The sequence below is a fragment of the Carettochelys insculpta genome, chromosome 18 (assembly GCF_033958435.1).
Source record: "Carettochelys insculpta isolate YL-2023 chromosome 18, ASM3395843v1, whole genome shotgun sequence".
NCBI lineage: Eukaryota > Metazoa > Chordata > Testudines > Carettochelyidae > Carettochelys > Carettochelys insculpta.
Window position 1 is genome coordinate 8,407,265 of NC_134154.1, and position 21,078 is coordinate 8,428,342.

Consider the following 21,078-nt stretch of genomic DNA (forward strand, 5'->3'; position numbering starts at 1 on the left):
ATTTGTTTCTGCATCCATTCAGGCTCAGCCTCATTCCCCCTCCTCACCAGCCCTTCTGAGCCCTACTCTGTGACCTCCCCACCCTCCGGCAACCCCATGTGCCCCATGATGTCCATTCCCACATATCCCATGCCTCCTGGTTTGACCGCAAGGACGGTGCTGTGAGGAATGCAGCCTGTTCTGCTCCTTATTTGGAGCTGGCTCTGCTACTGCCCAGGACCAGCAGCCTCTTCTGGACAAAAGATGTTAATTGCAGCATCTCTTTGACAACGTGTTTGCTGGACATAAAAATTTTGCACATGTGCAGCAGTGCCTCAGGAAGTCCAGTTAGATCACAGTGATCCTTTCTGGCTCAGTAATATATGAATCTATTCTGCTCTGAGTTAGCCTGTAAGACCTAGACCATAGTTGCTTCTGATCTTCACAATCTAAGTGTAAGTCTCTTGCCTACAAGAAGTCCCGTGGCACCTTATAAACTAATAGATATTTTGGAGCATCAGCTTTTGTGGGCAAAAACGTGCTTCAGATGCTTCATCAGATGAAGCGGGTCTTTGCCCATGAAAGCTGATGCTCCAAAATATCTGTTAGTCTATAAGGTACCACAGGACTTCTTGTTCTTTTTGAAGATACAGACTAACACAGCTACCTCTCTGATATTTGTCTTTTGCCTACAACACTGACAACTGGATGCCCAGACAGGTACTGTTTGTCTGACGCAAGCATATCTTGTGAGTATCAGGGTGGAGGCCTATATTTGAAAATGTGAGCCCGAAGGCTTCTTCACCCCATCATAGCTGTAGGAATTGGAGCTCTAGTTGACTTAGGATGTAATTGCCCCAGTCTATAAAGGGGCTATTTTCCTAAACATGTTTCCTTGCTATTTCAGTGGTGAGAAGTTATTATCCTTCCTGACTCTCAAAACAATTTGGTTGTGTTCCTGGCAGAAAACTGTTCTTTTGCCCCACCCCATAAGTGGCTGCATTTCACCAAGGGAAAAGATCTCTGTGGTGTATGCTAACTGTAATGCTTTGAGGACTGAAAATGCAGTTCATAAACACAAGGTGGTGTTTATTAAAAAGGTTTGTTGCTTGGCAAAGGTGAATTCCATTCTCCCCTTTTAGGCATGTCTCCTTAAAACATTTGGTAATGGCAGGTTATTTTGGGGTATTTCCTTTCCTCCCTTCTTATAGTACTTGGGTCAGTTAACATCTCTCTGAGTTTGTTAGAGTGTGCAGTGCCACCACCTCTCTCTGATAGTCTCTCATTTGTATCTCATTTTCACATTATTATTGAGCCCGTGACTGCAAGGCTATTTTGACAGCATCTGTCAGCAAGGTGCAAGCATCTGCCATCGCCTCTGATTGGTTGCAGACACCTATGGCATTGTGCTGAATATTATTACAATTTTTTTAGCGGAAGGGGGATGAGGGGGAACCAAAACATAACTCCTGAGTCTTCAGTGAGCCATTCTTCTGGACTCTGGATTCATTTGCATTTTTCTGGCTCCTGCTGGAGGATGGAGTTATAAAATGCTCAGGCAGCATGGGAGGTTTTCTGTGTCTGTGTCTGTGTGGTTTAATTTGTTTTATTTAAGAGGTTTTTAATGGGTGGGGGGAAGGAGGAGGGTGGTAAAGCTGTCTAAGCAGCCACTTAATCTCGTCAGTCTATTTATTAAATTAGTGAGGTTATGTAGCCAGGGTTCACAGCTGCTATTACACGGGTGTGCTCTGCTTACAGTATATTGCATGCCAATACAACAGGACCATATTTAACAGAACCGTGGCTAGGTACAGCCTGGCTTGAGTAAATTTCTCTTGCATGTTCTTTAAATCTATATGGCAATATTGTGGACTCTTCCTAAGTTAATACCTGATCAAGGAATAAACCATTTTTGCCCTTCTCCAGACAGCACAAAAAATGTAAGCTCCGCTGACAGAATCTAGTGTTACATGCTCAAAATGAATGGACTTCCTGTGCTTCAGATTCAAAGCATGCAGGAACCTTATACCTTAATAAACACACACGTGCAAAGAACGCAATTTTCATGGTGCAGTTAAGCTGTGCTTTTGTCGTGTGATTACTCTGAGCATTGAACGGTAGTGTCATTTTTTTAATAAATTATTAGATCCACCTTAATTTAAAACACAAGATACTCTCCTAACTCTGGGCCTTATTCTCCTGTACGTGAAAGCCAATTTACACAGCTCTGGTTCAGTAAAAGCTCCTTAACATCAGCATAAATTATATGTAAGGCCCTTCTACCCCCTGTGCAGCAGAGTCGGGTAAATGAGGTTAAGGCTCATCAGTGGAACCACTCATGCTAGTAAGCGCTGTTTATTATTCATTTGTATTACTGTATTATCCCAATAAAAATCAGGACTCCATGGTGCTTGCCACTGTGCCTACATACAATGGCACACTCCTTCCTCACAACGGGTTGAGAAAACAAATACCGTTCCTAGTCCACAGATGAGAAACTGAGGCACAAGTGTAGTTTACCAAAGATCGCACAGGAAGTCCATGTCAGGACTGGCAACTGAAACATCTCCTGAGTCCTTGTCCAGTGCCAAAACCACAAGAGCATCCATGTTTCCTCTCTTCATAGTAAACATTTCTGCAAGACATTGCCTGAAGACTGTACATGCTTGTGCACTTGCTCGTATCTGATCAGGGTACAATGAGCACAAGCCCACTTAAAAGGACTAGGTAGCTCTATTATACTAATACAGCATCAGCTGATCATTACACATGCAAACAGAGACTCTTAAAACTAAGTTCTTGTGTGCTGCGGTTGTGTTTAGTAAGATGCTTATGCGAGACAACCTACAGCGACTAAATACTTGGACATGAGGCTTTATTTGGCTTGTGTGACACAAAATGGACACCTAATACTTTGCATTTGAACAGTTTTTTTTTCATTTCATCAGACTCTGACTGCATATGTTAACTTCCTGATCCTTTTGTGCCATACATGTTCTAATGCTATACCCCAGGGGTGTCCAATATGTTCTCCGCTCGCCACATGTGGCAAAGAGGACACTGTTGTGGCTAATACGAGGGTGGCCAAGCCACAGCTCTCCAGCTGCTCCACGAGACTCTTGGAGCCTTTGAATGTGGCTCCTCCTGAGAGCTGCAGGCGGGGAGCGCTGTCCACCCGCTCTGCGCACACGCCCCACCACTTGGTGGGAGAAGCGCGTGGTGGCTGCGGCTGTGGTGAGTTGCTGGCATTGAATTAGAATGGGAGGGGGAGGGCATTTATTGGGGGCGGGGAGCTAGCAGCGCCTGCTTATATAAAGTTGGGAGGAAGGTTTGTGTAACATGATGTGACGAATATGGCAGGACAACCACCGCAACTGTGACAGTCTTTGAATTCCTATTGGACACTGCTGCTATAGCTAATCCCAATTTTTGAAAGACCTGAGAGACGGATGGGGAAGCTTCTTTTCTTTGGAGTCCATGCTGAGTTCTGGGAACTCGTGACTGTTATGCTCAAATAATGAGAACAGAAGCACTGCATGTAAACTTCATTTTTAATGTATTTACATTTTTAATCTTCCTCTGTTCTTCTGACTAAAATTATTAATTTGGTTATTTTTGAAGTGATTTTTCAGCTTTATAGGAATGGCAATGGTCTTGGTCATATAACTGTGTTTAGATAGGCATCTGCCTAAAAATACCTGGTGTGTCTGCATTTATTCTCCATCAGATCAGATGCAGTCTGCTATAACTGAACCTGAAATTAATGCCTGTCAGCCGAGTATCTGACGTACACTGTGTTCTCACGTTGTTCACTGGGGCTTTTCTTGGTGGTGATAAATAAGGTGAACAACAGAACGTGTTCTCAGTTACTTACGTCCTGCATTGTACAGTAAACTCTTAACGTACCCGACATACTATCAACTGGCATTTTAACCATAAGTAAATTTCAGTTACGTTTTTGTATGTACAGTATGGTAAAAATAAGTACAAATAAATATAGTAACTACAGTCTATTTACAGTGTGCGATACTACTGTTGTTGGTAAATAAAGTCCTCTGAATACACTTTTTGTTTGTTTCTTCATATCTAATCTTGTTTTTCTTTAGTGTTATACACTTCTAGGTATACCTCTCTATTATCCAGACTGTCTGGCAAATTCCTGGTCCCAGCGCTGCCAGATACGAAAGAGTTTACTGTACTGAGAATTTAAATTTCTATCTTTGAAACTGACTGACGTAGGAGGAGGGCATGGGCAAGTGGGTTTGAAATAACAGAGAGAAAGCCGTGCTAGTCTGTATACTATGAAAACAAAAAAGCAGTCCAGTAGCACTTTTAAAGACTAACAAAATCATTTATTAGGTGATGAGCTTTCGTGGGACAGACACACTTCTTCAGATCATAGCCATACCAGAACAGACTCAATATTTAAGGCACAGAGAACCAAAAATAGTAATCAAGGTTGACAAATCAGAAATATGTTACCAAGGTGAGCAAATCAGAGAGTAGAGGGGCAGAAGTTGTGGCAGGGGAGAGTCAAGAATTAGATTAAGCCAAGTATGCAAAAGAGCCCCTATAATGGCCTAAAAAAATCCCATCCCAGTTCAAACCATGTGTTAAAGTATCAAATTTGAATATAAAAGAGTTCAGCAGCCTCTCTTTCCAATCTGTTGTGAAAATTCCTCATCAGTAAGATGCAAACTTTCAGGTCACTAACAGAATGGCCCACTCCATTAAAATGCTGGCTGACCGGTTTATGGATCAGGAGTATTTTTATGTCTGTTTTGTGCCCATTAATTCTTTGTCTAAGAGAGTTTGAAGTCTGTCCAATATACAAAGCATGTGGGCATTGTTGGCACATGATGGCATATATGATATTAGTTGAGGAACATGAGAATGTGCCCGTGATTCTGTGAATAACCTGGTTAGGTCCAGTGATGGTATCTCCAGAATAGATATGTGGACAAAGCTGGCAATGGGCTTTGTTGCAAGGAAAGGTACCAGGACTGTTGTTCCTGCGGTATAGACTGTGGTTGTTGGTGAGAATCCTCGAAAGGTTGGGAGGTTGTCTGTAGGAGAGAATAGGCCTGTCACCTAGGGCCTTCTGGAGTGTGTCATCCTGATTAAGGATAGGTTGTAGGTCTTTAATGCGTTGCAGTGGTTTGAGTTGGGGTCTGTAGGTAATGACCAGTGGTGTTCTGTTCTTGGCTTTTTGGGGCCTATTTTGGAGTAGCTGGTCTCTGGGTATTCATCTGGCCCTGCTGATTTTTTTTTTTTTTTTTTAATTTCTCCTGGTGGGTAATTCAGGTTTATGAATATTTGGTAAAGATCTTGTAATCTTCAGTCTTTGTCAGTAGGATCAGAGCAAATGCGATTGTACCTGGAGGCTTGACTGTAAACAGTGGATCTAGTTATGCGTGCAGGATGGAAGCTGGAAGCATGTAGGTAAGTATAGCGATCAGTGGGTTTCTGATGGAGTGTGGTACCAATCAGGCCATCCTTGATTTGTACTGTAGTGTCCAGGAAATATCTCTCTCACATGGAGTGGTCGAGTTATAAGTTGATGGTGGGGTACAGATTGTTAAAGTCTCTGTGCAGTTCTTCTAGAGTCTCTATACCATGAGTCCAATCATAAAGATGTCATCAATATATCTGGGGCTACAGGCTTTTTTTTAGTTTAAACTATTTTTGACCATGGCTGCAATATAGGGATTGAGACTGGGATTTTCAAGGGGAAGGGTTTCGAAGGGAGGTCGGTGCCCCGTCCAGCCATGGGACATTTTGAAATTCTGACCTTTGTGTCACTACCATGGTGACTCGATGCTTTCTGAATGCTGTGGCCTGCTTCTGTCAGGTGATCTGTGCAGACAGTTACAGGCTAGAATCCCAGCTCCTGTCAGACGCTCTGCATGGCTGGCGCTCTCGCTTGGCTTCAGCCTCAGATGGTCTCGTATGTGGTTTAGGGCAGTTGACGATAGATCTCCCTGTTGATTCATGGAGGTGTGTCACTCAGTGGCAGCTGCATCTGTGTATAAGAGAGCAGGACTTGTCACCTGCAGGTAAGCCCCTGTGGCAGGCCCTGGCCAGCAAACTGTGGCTGCAGGGCTGTACAGTTGTGGTGTAGCTGGTTGGACTTTGAGACCAACCTTTTCCATACAAGGTCTCAGAGCTTGCACTCCAGCCCAAGTGTCTAGACTGCTATTTTACAGCCTGGGTCAGGTGACAAGGGCCAGCTGCAGGTATTTAACTTCGAACTGTCAATCTTTAGAAATGAAGATACTGGCATACTAGCTGTAAAACCTGGTGCAAGCTATGCTCTAAGGTGCAGCCAGGGCAACCTCCTCTCTCTGCAGCCTGGTTTCCAAAACTGGGGAGCATGAAGAAATTCCAGGGGGTCGCGTGAGGCGACCCAGTCTCCCCCCGACTTCATTCCCCCTACTGCAAGAAAGAAGCGGCCTTTGCTTCCAGCTCTCAGGCCCTGCTATTTTACATGGGCGACCTGGCGGCGCTGCTATAAAAAGCAGGCTGCCAGCAAAGTCCCACATGGAGCTAGCTGCCTCCTGCAAAGGAGTGTAGGTTGGGGGGCGAGCGGGGAGGAGGAGGAGGTTAAAAGGGTGGTTGGATGATGGTAAAGAAGATGTGAGGGGCGTGATGCTGAAAAGTTTGGGAACCACTGGTCTGCAGGAAGCCTTTTCATAGAGGTTCTGCACTCCTTTGCACTACACAAAATCCACATGAAGGCCTGAATGAATCTGTAATAACCTAGCCTACAAAGTGGCCCATGTAGGATAACTACAACATACATGCATGGAACAACGAAGGTAAACAAATCACCACATGCACACACGCAAAAATCAGTGGTGGATCAATTCCTTTCCATCTGCCCCACCTTTTATTCATACCCAAATAACCACCCAAGCTGCACCATACAGCAGTATGTGACAGAACTGCCTTTGTTATGATAAGTAACACATCCTGCTTTGGGTATTAACAGCTTCACCAGCCAAAGGCTTTGCCTGGCATTAATGGAATGAGGATTATTCGCCTTGTGTAAATACCACTGTCTTTTTAAAAAGCGTGTTGTGAAGACTGAAGGATGGTACTACAGGTTGAACCTCTAAAATCCATGACACTCTAGTTTGGCATGACCATGGATGTTGCTGAGCCAGAGAGCCCAAGCAGCCTGGAGTGGGAGCCAGCTGAGAATTGAATGCTGCAAGCTCCAGCCCAAACTGGCAGCTACAGTTAAGCCAGCAACGGGGGGATGGCAGCGCCTCCCTGGTGCTGGAGAGCAGGCAACCATGGTGTGGCCAGGGAGCTGGTGGCCTGAAGCCGGGGCGAGGAGCTGGTGGCTAGGGTTGGCAGCTGGGAAGTGGCCAACAGCCAGGAGGGGAGCCTGGGAGCTGGCCTGGAAGCCAGCCGGGGATCATTGTCCTCCCCAGTCTGGCAAAATTCCATGTTCCAGGACCCAAGGGTGCTGGAGCAGGGAGGTGGAACCTATAGGAAGGGAAAATTCTTAACACTGGTCTTGGGAACCAAGCATGTTCGCCCATTTTGTGAAATGGGGAGAAGTAACTGATTTAAATGAGGTTGGGCTGGGATTTTCAAGCCAACTAATAGAGTTGGATGCCCAGTTTCCATTAAAAGTAGCAGGGATTGAGTGTCAAAGCCTCCTGTGTGGCTTTGAAAAATCTGAGCCTCGATGCGTAAATGTGTATAAGGTTTCCAGGCAAGATTGTTGGCGGCTTCAGCGGTGTAATGTGTGATCAGGGTTTTAAAGTGCAAGAATAAATTCAGAAGTTAAGCAGATACCTTGTCACTACTGAACACTCTGATCAAGCAGTTAAATGCTACAGGGAGGGATGCATAAAAGAATTTGAGGTTACTGTTGACTTAATCATTTAGGGGAGACAGACGGAATATGTTTGCGGAGCGCATTCCCAGTAGCTCAGGCAGTGGAGCTAGCTAGACTTTATAGCTCCTCCAGTCTAATCCATTTCTGTACATCTCATTCCAAAGACATTCCAGGGGGATCTTTTAGTCACTGCCTCTGTGGACCCAGCATTGATCACCAATATGCAGCTTCCGAGATGGGGCTTGAACTGGGTTCTCCTGCAGGCGAAGCTTATTTGGGCTCAGCCACCCAGCGTTCCCCACCTTTCCTCCCGCCACTGTAGCTGGTTAAATTATTCTGCAGGAGCGGGCACTGTAGAGCTAAATTACTGTGACAGTTGTACCATGGCAACTCTACCTGTCTATGTCTGTCATTCTCCTCTAGCTGCAGCTGAGAAGCTGTCGAAAAATAATCATCATTTGGGAGGCAGAAGAAGTGTGCAGGGAGGGAGAGAAGAGAGAGAATTTGAGACAATACAATTTGGCTTCCACAATCACTGCAAATCTGTGTAGACCTGGGAAAGAAAATGCCCCTTTAACACTAGCTTTAAAGTAAATCTCTTTACAGAATTTAGTATCTTGCAAAACATTAAGCCTTGCAAAGTGGGATTAAATGAAATGAAATTAGGAAGCCAACCCCAATGGTAGCACCTGTTTAAAAATGAGTTAAATGGAGGGATATTGAAATTTTAAATCCCTTCACTGGGCTGCTGAAAAGATTTTTTTGCCCAGTTTGTGGAATTATGTGGATTCTGTTCAGCATGCAGGCTAACAGTGTAATTACAGGATGGACTAAAGTAGAATTTAGTGCCTGTAATACCAGTTATAGAAAAGAGCCCTAATTATGAATATCTTCTCAGGTAAATAATGCATCAGAGGGCATGAAAGGCCATAATTATCATTCTGAAAACCTGCCTAATTACTAATTTACTTGGAATTTCAGAAAGCTTTCGGTAAGATCCTTTATAAGCAACCATTAAGGAAAATAAACTGAGTGAGGCACAACATGTTGTCATATTCTGAAAACAGCAATGAGAAACAGTGCTGGTGAATGGCTTCCTAGAATGCTCTTGAGAGAGGAAGGATGGGTTTGTGGGAAGTGTTCGGAACTGATGCTAAGGAGACCAGGATCCTGATCCTGCCTTTGCCGCAAACTCACTTTGTGGCCTTTGGTAAGCATCTGCCTCAGGTTTCCCCGTCTGTGAAGGGCGGTAGTGGTCTGTTTTGTGTGGGTATTGAGGGCGAATCCATAAGTACTCAGAAGCAGCAGGTAGGGTTGCACCTGAATACCATAGAAAATGCAGTAAATATCATGGGTAAACCTAGGGGTGAATATTGGGACTGTTGGATTTCTATCTAATAATGATTTGGCAAATGATTATATCATGAGGAGGTAAGTGGTGGAGATACAGCAACTTATTTCCCTTTGCACACCAGAAGTGGAGCCCATGTACAAATGCATTTCAATCTCTGCCAGAACGGAGCAGGATGATGAGAGACAGGGCAAACTAGGGAAATTGCCTGAAGTAAATAGGATGAAATTCAATAAGGACACTTAGGAGGGAGCAGTCAGTTGCACACGTACATAATGGGAAAGGACTGTCTAGGAAAGGAGTACTGTGGGAAGGGATCTGGGGGCCATAGTGGTCCACAAGCTAAAGATGGTTGAAGAGTGTAACATGGTTGCATGAAAAGCAAACATCATTCTGGGATGTATGAGAAGGAAACCAAAAAAAAAAATTCTACTTTACTCCACACTGATTAGAGCTTAACTAGAGTACTGTATTCAGTTCTGGGTGCCACACTGCAGGAACGATGTGAACAAACTGGAAGAAGTCCACACAAGAGCAACAAAAATGATTAAAGGTCTAGAAAACATGAGTTATGAGGGAAGATTGGAAAAAAAATGGGCTTATTTAGTTTGAGAAAAAGAAAAATGAGGGGATGTAATGGTTTTCAAGTCCATAAAAGGTTGTAACAAGGAGAGAGAAAAAAATATTCTTCCTCATCTCCCGATGAGAGGAGAAGCAGCAATGGGCTTAAATTGCAAGAGATTCGGGATGGACATTAGGAAAAATGTCCTGCCAGGGTAGTTAACCACTGAAATAATTGCCTGGACACTGTGGAGTCTCCTTCCTTAGAGGTTTTTAAGAACAGGTTAGACAAACCCTTGTCAGGGATGGTCTAGATAAAAAAAAAAATAGTCCTGCCATGAGTGCAGGGGAGTGGACTAGACAACTTATTTCGGTCCCTTCCAGGCCTCTGATTCTACATATACGGGTTAAGATACTAAAAAAAAAATTCTCTCAGGTATGATGAGCTTTGAACATGTAGGATGATGTGAAGGGGAAAAGACTTAGGAATTGGACCAGCTGTTTTCAATGGAGTCCTATATTAGAACCACACAGTGTTGTATCCCACATGCATGAGGTGTTACTGGAAGCAGAGCGGACGCTTTGTGAGCTGTCAGATAACACTCAAGCTGCTGTGCCTGTAGCGCGGTGTGGAGAAGGGTCCTGAGGAGGGTGCTAGCTAGAGGCTGAGTGGGTAGGACTGAGGAGGTATTGCTGACAGTTTGCTAGGGTTGTAAACTTGAATTTTGAAATGTGGTTGGTTGTTCCTCATTAAGGCCTTTTGGATAATGACGATTAAGGCTCCATTTTATTTGCATTATCATGGATCCCACAATGTTAAGCTTCCACTGTCAAACTGCAGTGTGATCCCAAAGGGAGGGCCCTAGTTTCAGCCTCAGGGCCCCCTCTCTGTCTCCCAGGTGGCTGACAGCAGGAAGTCCTGTCGTCAGCCCGGCAGGTGTCGGGGCTCTCACTGTTGTCAGCTTTTCTAAATTACCGTCAATAACAAAGGTGATTTTCCATGGCTTGTCTGCAACTCAGCCACAGGTATTTGGCAATCTTCCTATGATTGAAGTAGGGCCTTAATGATAATGAATGTGATAAGCAAATACTGAATGCCACCTTGGACTTCTCTCTCATGGGAAACACTGAGTAAACCTGGAGGGATGTTTGTGGCTGGGGGAGTCCAGGTCTACAAAAGCTGATGCTTAATCCCCTAAACAGCTACTCTGCATCTGTCAGCAGCAGGTGAAGTATGTTTCTTCCGCTGTATACCATGTTGCTAGCTCTGCTTGGGACCTGAAGCTGAGCTTTGTGCTTGCTCCATCCTGCTGCATCATCACATGGTCTGTGCAGATGCATTTAATCCCAAGTGCCTGGGAAGGTGGAGGACTTCACGATAAAACTTCAATCAGCAGCGAAAATAGATAAGACAACCGGTGGTCCTGTGTGAGAGGAAGATATTGGCTGACAAGAAGAGGAAGGGGAGAGACTTCAACCCATTAGCAGGAGAATGAAGAAAGGAAGGGATTTGACATAACAGAAAACAAGCAGGCAAGGCAGGCAAAGAGTTAGCGCTAGAAGAGAAAAGCCAAGATACTTAGCCATAGCGCTCCAGTGCCGAATCATAGAGGCTGTGTCCACACTGCAGTGACCTGTCAACAGAGGTTAACATAAGAAGATATCTTGCGACAAAACTTCTATCTGCAGATTGCAGCCAGGCAGCAAAGTGGATCAAAAAAGTGATCTGCTCTGTCAACAGTGAGTGGCCGGACTACCCAGCTGCTCTTTCGACAGACTGGCCAACTGGAAGCACAGCAGACAGGGGGCCCCCTAGAGCGTCCACAGGGCTTTTTTGTCAATAGATTCTGCCAAGAAAGGCCTTCTGCGTTGTGGGGGAGAGACAGAAGGCTGTCGACCAAAGTGCCGCATTCCATAGAGTTATTGTCGACAGAAGGCATTTTTAGTGTGGACATCCCATGAGTTTTGTCAACAAAACATCTCTCTCTAGTGTAGCCATAGCTAGAGAGAGAACGCCTGATGGGACATGAGCACAGTGGTGGGGGAGTGAGGAGGAGGAAAAAGTAGGTTTGAGACTGGAAAGAAGTGACGATCGTAAGGCAACAGTTGTTGGCTGGTTCAATCTCAGCAAGCTGGCAGTGTGAGCGGTGCAGTAGGGTAGAAGTGAATAGCAAGGCTCAACAAAAAGCAATGTACCTCCTGCCCTGTGCAATGGCCAAAGAGAGGATTTTGGAAGTACTACAGAAAGAGGATGTAGAAATCGAGGACGCCAGCACCAGGATCTGTTCTCCCTGCATCCTGCTCACTTCATCAGCAGCTTTTTTACCTGTTCACAACATGTCATTTTATTTTACCACTTGAAGCTGGGCCTGTTGACGAGTCGCCACCTCTTCCTGTATTCTTAGTAAGTTCAAAAGAGAGAAAGCCACACTTCGTTTGCAAGTCCTTTCTTTGTGTGGGTGTCACTAATGACCACTGTAATTAGGATATTGCACAGTTTCCCAAGTCAGGGGCTGCCTGATCCAGCTGCTGTTTGACATCTCACCGGATCTGGGGTGTTTTGAATATTTTTGCAGCGAAATAGGAGTGGGTTTGTGGTGGAGGAGCAATCAGACAAGAAGCCTGGGTTTTGGAACACTTATTTCTCCCTAGACTCCCTCTGCGGCCGTGTCACAGGTTTGCTGATGGGCCAGTTCTTGCAGAGGTTTTAGAATCCTCTTCCAAGCGGGGGAGTTGGGTGGGGGTGGAGCGTCAGAAATTAGCATGAAAGGCTCCTCTGCCGGACTGTGGAGAGCGATCAGCGTAGATAAAGTGAGAGGATGCTTTGTGCCTTGCCGGCGACATGATAATTGGCTTTCCTTCCTAGCGAACTTTGCAAATGATGCTCTTTAACTCGGCGGCGAGATAAACAGTTGTTGTGGCAGGTGCACCAAAAGCGCCGTCTGGATGTAATTAGACATGTTCGCAAGAGAGCGCTCTGCGAAACCCACTGTGGCATTAATTCCAGGTGCTTCCCATGAGCCACGCTGCCACCTCCAACCCCTCTTGCTCCCTGGCATTTCTCCTTTTGTCATAGAAAGGAAAGTCCTCCTGCTGACTCGCTTCTGTGCTAGCTCAAACCACATGCACACCACAGAATAACTGCTAGGTGCCCTTTGGCTGCAAAGCCTCAATTGACCAGCTCATTCTGAAACCTTTCTCTCTCTTAATCACCCAGGGCTTGAGGCGGTTTGCCTTGTTTGCAAACCAAAATCACACTCTTGTGCCTTAAAACTCATCAGACCATTTGGAGTGTGTCATTATTTTTCTTCAAACCTTTTCAAGGGGTACATTTGCATTGCACCGTTTTTATCCCAATGCTCTCTGCTAACGTTAATTAAGGAATTAAGCCTCACCCTGCTCCATGAGATGGGTAAATATGATCCCTATTTTGCAGGTGGCAAACACCTCCAAACAGGGCTGTTGTGACTTTCTCAAGGTCATACTGCAAATCTGTGGCCAAGCCCAGAACAGAATTCACAATTCCATTGTCATGTCCTCACTATTGGATTATTTAACTGATCAGCCTTTGCAGCTAAGTAAGAGGTAGCATACCTCTAAATACTGGCATCTGCTTGTGCTCTACCCCTAAAAGTTATCTCTGGCATTTTAAAGAACAAGAAGCATGCCAGTATGCATGCTTGTGATCCATGCTAAATGGACCCCTGCTTGTAACTCCTCATTTTGGAGGTGAAAGGTGGTGATCAGTAGCCCCTCCCAAAGTGATTATGTGGTGACGGTAAAGTCCATTGGTGAGAAGAGTTCAGATTTGGTTATTGTAAGAGTAGCCAATTCTTAAGATTGCTTTAGCTGTGCAAACCAATGCCTGTTTGGCTAGAAAGTCCCTCCTAAGGCAGTTCTCTCGTCGGAGGCTGCTGGTCAGGAGGACAGACTTGCTCCAGCCTGTTAGAAGGTTCTGCTCTGTTCCTGCCCTCTTTCCCTTGCATTCGTTCATTAATTTTCAGAGGTTACTGAGGAGACATTACTGATGATGGTGATGATAGTAATAGGGAAGATATGTGGCAGATTAATTCCTGAACTCTCTCACAGGATTTAAGCTAACAAGAGAGGAAGACTTTTTTTTTTTTAAAAAAACTCCTCCTTTCAGATATTTCCTGTGCTGGGGATAACGACACCAAAGAGTGTTAAATTGGTTCTGAATGTCCACCTCTGGCTGTCCACATTCTTGTAACGATTTCATTAGCTTGAATTATCCACGTTATTTTCTTGTAATGGGATTAGCTGTACTGGAGTCAGCTGAAGACCTGAGGGGGAGGAACATTCTGCTGTGTATTTCATTAACTCTCTCATGCAGGGGGTGGAACTGACCACAACTCAGCCGAAGGGCAAAACTATTTGGCAGGATTCTTCATTCCAAAAAGAGGAGAAAAAGAAAAGAAGCCATTATCCCTCCGTAATCAGGAAATCGGGCCGGAGCAGAGACTGGGGAGAAATATTGGTTGGCAAATTGCTTTTTGGAGGTGATTTATGGAAAAAAAAAATTAAGAAAATCATTGCCAAACGATGACTAAATTTTGTTCAGATGATGTTGAATTTAGGCCTGATGCTGCAAAGAGCATTTTGCAGGTCAGTGAAGGGAGGCACTGCTCATGCCTCCTTGGGAACTTTGTATGCATTGTCCAGAAAGCCCTCTATGCACCCCTGCGTTACTGGCAAACTGTTAAATCTTTTCTTTACTAGGCCTTGCAGAGATTTCCTTGGAATGGGAGATGAGCTTTTGAGCATATATTTTTGGCGGGGCGTGTGTCCTTCAGGGGATTACTCTTTCGCAACACATTAACCATCTTGTTCATGGGATGCAGTGTATATAGTTTCTTCTGCAATCGCTTGTACAGATCAGTGGTGAAAATTGTGCTCTCTTTCCTTTTGAGAGTCTTTCAGCTAATTCTGATTAATTTTTTGTCAGTGTTGGGTCTAAGAATAATGACAGCATTTTAGAAATGTGTAATGTGAACGGGTGAAATTATGGAAGCATCCATTCCAATCTCTGTGTTATTTATGTAGTGCCAACGGCATGCTAGACACTCTGCAGTGAGGAAGAAAAGCTCCCTGCCCTGAAGAACTTACAATCAAAATAGACATTATTCGTATGGAGAATGGGCTAAAAGGACACAGCAGAGAGAGAGAGTAGTCAGGGTTGGAATGTGTCTTGCTGAGCTAGCATTTCTTGGCTGATTTTTCTTCTAGGCCTCACAGCAGAGGTAAGTTTGAAGAGAATTTGAAAGAGAAAAGGGTAGGAGCCCATGGAGAGTATGCAGGGACAACTGCAGAAGAAAGCAGAGAGAGCAAGTTGGGGGAGACATGCATAGATAGGCCATCAAGACTGAGGTGGCTGGTTCAGCAGTGACTGTGAGCGACAGGCAACACAATAAGAGAAAAGAGCAGGTAAATAAGTTCCGGAGGACGATAAAAGAGTTGATGGTCAGGACCAGAAGTCAGAGCTAAACAGGGTGGAAAATGAAGACTCCATTGGAGGTACAAGCTGATGGAGCTGGAGTGCAGAATATGGATGATGGGACAAGGGGTGTCAGGAAGCAGGAAAAGATAGTAATTGAGATGAGGGCCTGGAAAGCATTTGGAGTGTGGGCCAGCAAGGTGATGAACCTTAGAAGTGTTATGGAGGCAAGATTTAGGCGTGATCTGGATCATAGACTAGTAGAACTGAAAGGGACCTCAAGAGGTCATCAAGTGCAGGCCCCTGAACTCACGGCAGGACCAGTCACCATCTAGATCATCCCTGAGAGATGTTTGTCTAACCCGCTCTTAAATATCTCGAATGTTAGTGATCCCACAACCTCCTCAGGCAGTTTATACCAGTGTTCAACCACCCTGACAGTTAAGAAGTTTTTCTTAATGTCCAACCTAAACCTCCCTTGCTTCAGTTTAAGCCCATTGCACCTTCTCCTATCATCAGAAGCTAAGGAAAATAATTTTTCTCTCTCCTCCTTGTTACAGCCTTTTAGGTACTTGAAAGCTGTTACCGTGTCCTCTCTGTCTTCTCTTTCTCAAGCTAAACAAACCCAGTTCTTTCTGTCTTCCCTCATAGAGCATGTTTTCTACACCTTTAATCATTTTTGTTGCTCTTCTCTGGGCCTTCTCCAATTTCTCTGCGTCTTTCCTGAATTGTGGTGCCCAGAACTGGACACAGTACTCCAGCTGAGCTCTAATCAGTGCAGAATAGTGCAAAAGAATTGCTTCCCGTCTTGCTTACAACTCCTGTCAAAGCATCCCAGAATGAGGTTTGCTTTTATTTATTTATTTTTTTTGTAACAGTGTCATGCTGCTCACTCATGTTTAGTTTGCTCTCCTCTATGACCAAAGCTTTTTTTCTGCAGTACTCTTTCCTAGACAGTCACATCCCATTCCATATGTGCGTGACTGATTGTTCCTTCCTAAGTGGATGTTTAAGGCAAAAGAAGGTGGAAGGGTTAGTGATGACCCCCAGGTTACAGGCCTTAATGACAAGGAGGATGGTGCTTATTGGCAACAGCAGCAGGCGCTGCAAGGAAATGCAGGTGTTTTGGAGGCACGTATGTGGCCATGCTTATTTGTTTTTTCCTTCATATTCATGCTTAAAGAAGTACAAAGGCTAACATCAAATATCTGGGGCCTTCCTGTTCTAAGAGGTGCCAAACCGGCTTTTTTGTTATGTACCAAACTAAACCAAAGCTCCCAGCCCATTGAAGAGTAACATAATATTCTCACAGGTAGCAGACAATAGGCTCCTTCTTTCAACTCGCTGGTTCCCACTGGAAGATGTGTCCTGCAGCTTCCTTCTGCTTCACCCACTTGATTAAGTTGATCCCACCCAGTTACTGGAAGAGTTGCCATTAAGGTGGGAATGTTACGGGGGCCAGCAAAGCCATAGACAGGCTGCAAACCTGCAATGTGCCATGTATGTTTCAGTGGAATCACTGATGTCCAGCACTCACTAGGTCTTGGACAGGAAAGCCGCTCACCTTGCTCTTCTGCCATCTGAGAATGTTGGCTTACCCCAGTGAATCCTCCCGGTCTTGCATCTCCGTTGAGATCCTGCCATTTGTGGGTGTACAGATGCAGATCTGAGCTTGCCTGCAGTGGAGGGGAAGTATGCAACCCTCTCTTCCCGAATCCATATAGATGTTTCACCCCAGCCAGGCTAACAGGTTGTTGTCTGTGTGTGATTGTGATCAATATGAAGCAAAGTCTTCACTGCATCTTTAATGGAGGGGGAGGTTATGCATCCGTAGCCCTGTGAGTCCTGTGACGCTCTGAGGCAGTGAGTGAACTGTGGCACTAGCCTGCTAGGGAAGAAACCCTGGTGTTCATAGTTAGGTATCCTAGCACCAGAGCCTTCTTCTGCCTTGGCACTCACTGAATTTTAATAGCAGAACTACTTTCTCCTGTGCTCAGTTGACAGAGAAGTAGCATGGCCCAACTGAGGGAATTCAGATTCCCCTCCCCGCATCTCAGCTTGGTCACTGAGTTGCTTCAGGGAGTTTGAGCTCTGGTCTTGGTCACGCAGCATCCCATGAAGAAAGAGGTAGGTGCCACTTCTGAGCCTCACTGGGGTTTTCCTTCATACACGGAGAGGAGGAGAAGGTACGGCTCACACAGTGCGTCGCTTTGTGTTAATAGCGCCAACAGCCAGGTTCCGTGCCCACCCTCTCTGCTTTGCTTCCCTCAGGGAAGCCCTCCCCTGCCACAGAGGAAGCCCTATTTTCACCCAGACACCTGTGGGCAAGTGGGATTTGTGTGCCTCCCGAGTTGGCTGTAGAGAAGGGAGAGGGGAGTGTCGTGGACCTGAGCTGGTGTTAAGCACACTTCCCTCCCTGTACCTAAGGGATATCCAGTTCAGAGGAAGATAATTGGCTCTTCCCCTCTCTCCTCCCCACCCCCGCAAAAACAAAACAAATAGCTAGATGAAGGAAATAATTGGCTGCGGGAGGTGTGAATTTCTCCACCGAGGTGGCGAGGGGAACATTAAAGGCCCAGTCTCTCCATTTCATTCACAGCTGCTTGTATGGTAATTGCTGTGTTATAGTTTCTAATTATCAACACAGTGGGGTGGCTTTTCTCCCTATCCCCAGTGGGGTCATCTGTGCTTCCTTTGGGAGCTGCAGTGGATACCTTTCTTCCCATGCCCCAATCTCTCACTGAAGAAGGCCAGGCGGCATTTTCTTCTGAGCCCAGCAGCAGTTGCTCCAGGGACATTGCTGTCAAGTAGCTCAAGTCTGATTTCACCCCTCCAGCCCTTTCCATGTCCTAGGCCCAAGAGATCAGAACCTGCTTAGCTCCCATGGTGGTGTAACTTGCTCTCATGGAGCCACTACCAGTGGGTTAAATCTGTCCTGGTGCCTGGATCATGGTTACATTTACCTCTTGCTGTTACCGATGTCCTGTGCTTGAGTCTGAAGGGAAATCGCCCAAAGCAGTCCCCAGGGATCGGCACTAACGATTATAATCATGTGGCAGTTAGAACAGGGCCACCATGTCAGTGAGAGAATAAAGCAATTCAGCGTGTTTTCCTCACTGACCCTCTTACCTGGCTTCTTGTTGGTCAGGCGCAGGACTAGGGGTGGTTTTATACTTACCAGAAGATCAATGTGGGAAGGTTGATCTTCTGGAGTTCGGTTTTGCCACGCCTGTTATCGGGTGGAGTAAAGGATGTCGACACGAGCCTTCCAAGCCCTGGACTACACTAGGGAGGAACGTTGATTCTGATATGTTGAGTCTAGCTACGCTAATGGCATAGCTCGAACTGCAAATCTGAAATCAACTTTCTTCCCTCGTGTAGATCTACCTGGGAGGCAGAAGAGCAGGGCTCATTTCCCATCTTTGCCACAACCTGCATGTGTGACCTGGTCAAGTCACCCAGTCCTCTGACCCAGATTTTCAAAGATATTTCAGTGTTGCTCGGTTCATTGATGCAACATCTGACTTAGGTGTTTCAGTCTCGCTGAAAATGAATGGCACTATACTAAAAAATCTGGGCCTTTGTGCCTTTTTTTCCCCCTTTTGTTAAAATGGGGGTAGAGTACACTTGTCTCACCCGAGAGTTGTGGGCCTTACAGGGTGAGATTTCTTTCTGTGGGAGTCATGTTGTATAAAGTCAAGGTATTCTTAATATCCTTTTGTGTGCGTGTTCCCTTTTAAAGGTTCGTCTTCCTGCATTCCCCACCAGGCAGTGTCACCAAAGAACCAACCTGCCATGGAGGTGGGGTATGCTCCTGTCTTGTGGTTAGGGCACTGGACTGGTAACCAGTAGACCTAGGTTTTAATCTGACCACTGACCTGTTGGAATGGCGTGGGCAAATCACTTTTTCTCCCCTTCTTTTCTCACTGTCTTGTCCCTTTGGACTGCAGTCTCTTTGGGGCAGAGACTCTTACTTGTGTGCATAGGTAGCAGGGCCCCAGTCTTGGTTAGCTCACCCAGGCATCCCTCTAATGCAAACAATAATAGAGAAATAGATGGAGTTCTTGCAGTATCAGTCCCTCGCTCTCACCCCCACTCCCAGCTGCCTTGTGGGAGATTGACCACTGAAAACAATGTAATGTTTCTGCCGCTTTTAGACTGGAGCATTTCTGCTCTCCAAGGCTGTTGTGTCTCTTCTGTTTTATTCTGTTTGTTTGTTTCCTTAGCGCCATCTCAAAAGGGGCAGGGTGAGGGGGGAGCTCGGCGGAGCAGACGTGCAGATTCATTTTGAGGATTCATAATGCTACATTTACACACCGCGCTGCCGGAGGAAATTGGATAGATGAATGCCTGGTCATGCTGCCAGTGCAGCGGGTTAACTCTCTGGATTTAGCTTATATCATTTCGCGAGAGCATTTATGGCCTTTACTGTGTTTAGTCCCAGTCGCTCTTTGGCACGGTAGCATCTCCGACCCCTTTGTGTGTGTGTGTGTGTAGATTTTCAAATAAAATCACATGTCTCTTCAGACCCAGTCCACGTTAAATATTTATTGTCAGCAATTTGCGCATATATGTATGATAACTGAACGTTTGGGAAAAAAAAAAAAAAAAAGAAAGGAAAGGAAGCGCGTATGCAGGGAAGGTGGAGTCTTGTTGTGGAATTTCTAAAATGGCAGTTTCTTTTTCTCTCCAGGGAGAGGGGGTGAGGAGAAGGGAAAGCGTTCAGAATGAGCCGTGAGCTCTCACAAGCTAAGTTGTCCTGCCCCAGCTCATTGAGGGCTCTTCAGTCAGGGAATAACAGGACTGGGAGAGAACTACTCAGCTGCGTGCTTCTTTAATGCTTTATAAGTTACGCTGGTGCTCAGAGGATGCTCCTGCTCACAGGGAGTGAGGAGTGGAACCTGTGGGAGATGGGAGAGAGATTCCTGGAAAGACGCTAGCGCTGTGGGCCTGCCTGGCGTGGCTTTCTAAGGTTATGGGCTCCTGTCCTTTCCTGGGTCATATCCACAGCTGATTTTAAATACCACCTGAAAGGAATGGGGAGTTCAGCATAAATTGTGACCAAAAATGTTGCTGCCTGATTTAACAAGGAGATGTACTTGCGTATCCAGCACTGTGTACAGTATCGGAGGGGTAGCCGTGTTAGTCTGGATCTGTAACAGCAACGAAGGGTCCTGTGGCACCTTACAGACTAACAGAAAAGTTTTGAGCATGAGCTTTCGTGAGCGCAGACTCACTTCATCAGATGCGTCTGATGAAGTGAGTCTGTGCTCAGGAAAGCTCATGCTCAAAACTTTTCTGTTAGTCTATAAGGTGCCACAGGACCCTTCGTTGCTGTGTACAGTACAAATTCTCAGTTTCCTCCCAGGAGAGAAACATGCCAAATACTAAAAAGACATCTTCTGCTCTGCTGGGAAGTGTTCAAATGGGGCACCCTGAGCTGCCAAGGTTTGCCACGAAATGTGGCCTAGCGGGCAATGGGTTAGTTAGGGTGCAGCGTTTTGCCTAGTGATGATTCTATAACTGCAACGCCTGCAAGACGTCCATGAAAGGGGACATCCCTGTAGTGCCACTGCCTTGACTCAGAAATGAGGTGGGCTCTTACCCAAGTATTTCCCCGTCTCTTTTTCACAGCACCTTTGGAGAGCTGAAGACCGTCCGCCTGCCAAAGAAGATGGCTGGGACAGGATCACACCGTGGCTTTGGGTTTGTAGATTTCCTCACCAAACAGGATGCCAAGGTGAGCACTCCAGCAGGGTTCTCTCTCCCTGTCCCTTCTCTTTCCAGCTCTTGAACGATGTTCTTTAAGTGAAAGGCCAGAAAACAGACAATGGCCTTTTCTAGGGTGGGACTGAGCCCAGGTTCCAGCAGTCTGTAGCT

General features: G+C 45.6%; 1 protein-coding gene across 2 annotated transcripts in view; it reads left to right on the forward strand.

Moving 5' to 3' along the window:
- The window catches only part of RBM19 (RNA binding motif protein 19), a 127,600-nt gene that overhangs the window by 51,296 nt on the left and 55,226 nt on the right, over positions 1-21,078 (forward strand). For both annotated transcript variants that reach the window (XR_012647999.1, XM_075012654.1), the window contains exon 22: positions 20,833-20,938. Coding sequence is in view for 1 of the 2 variants with exons in the window: in XM_075012654.1 (XP_074868755.1) it covers positions 20,833-20,938 (106 nt within the window). In the remaining variant the exon portion in view is untranslated. The remainder of the gene's footprint in view (positions 1-20,832; positions 20,939-21,078) is intronic.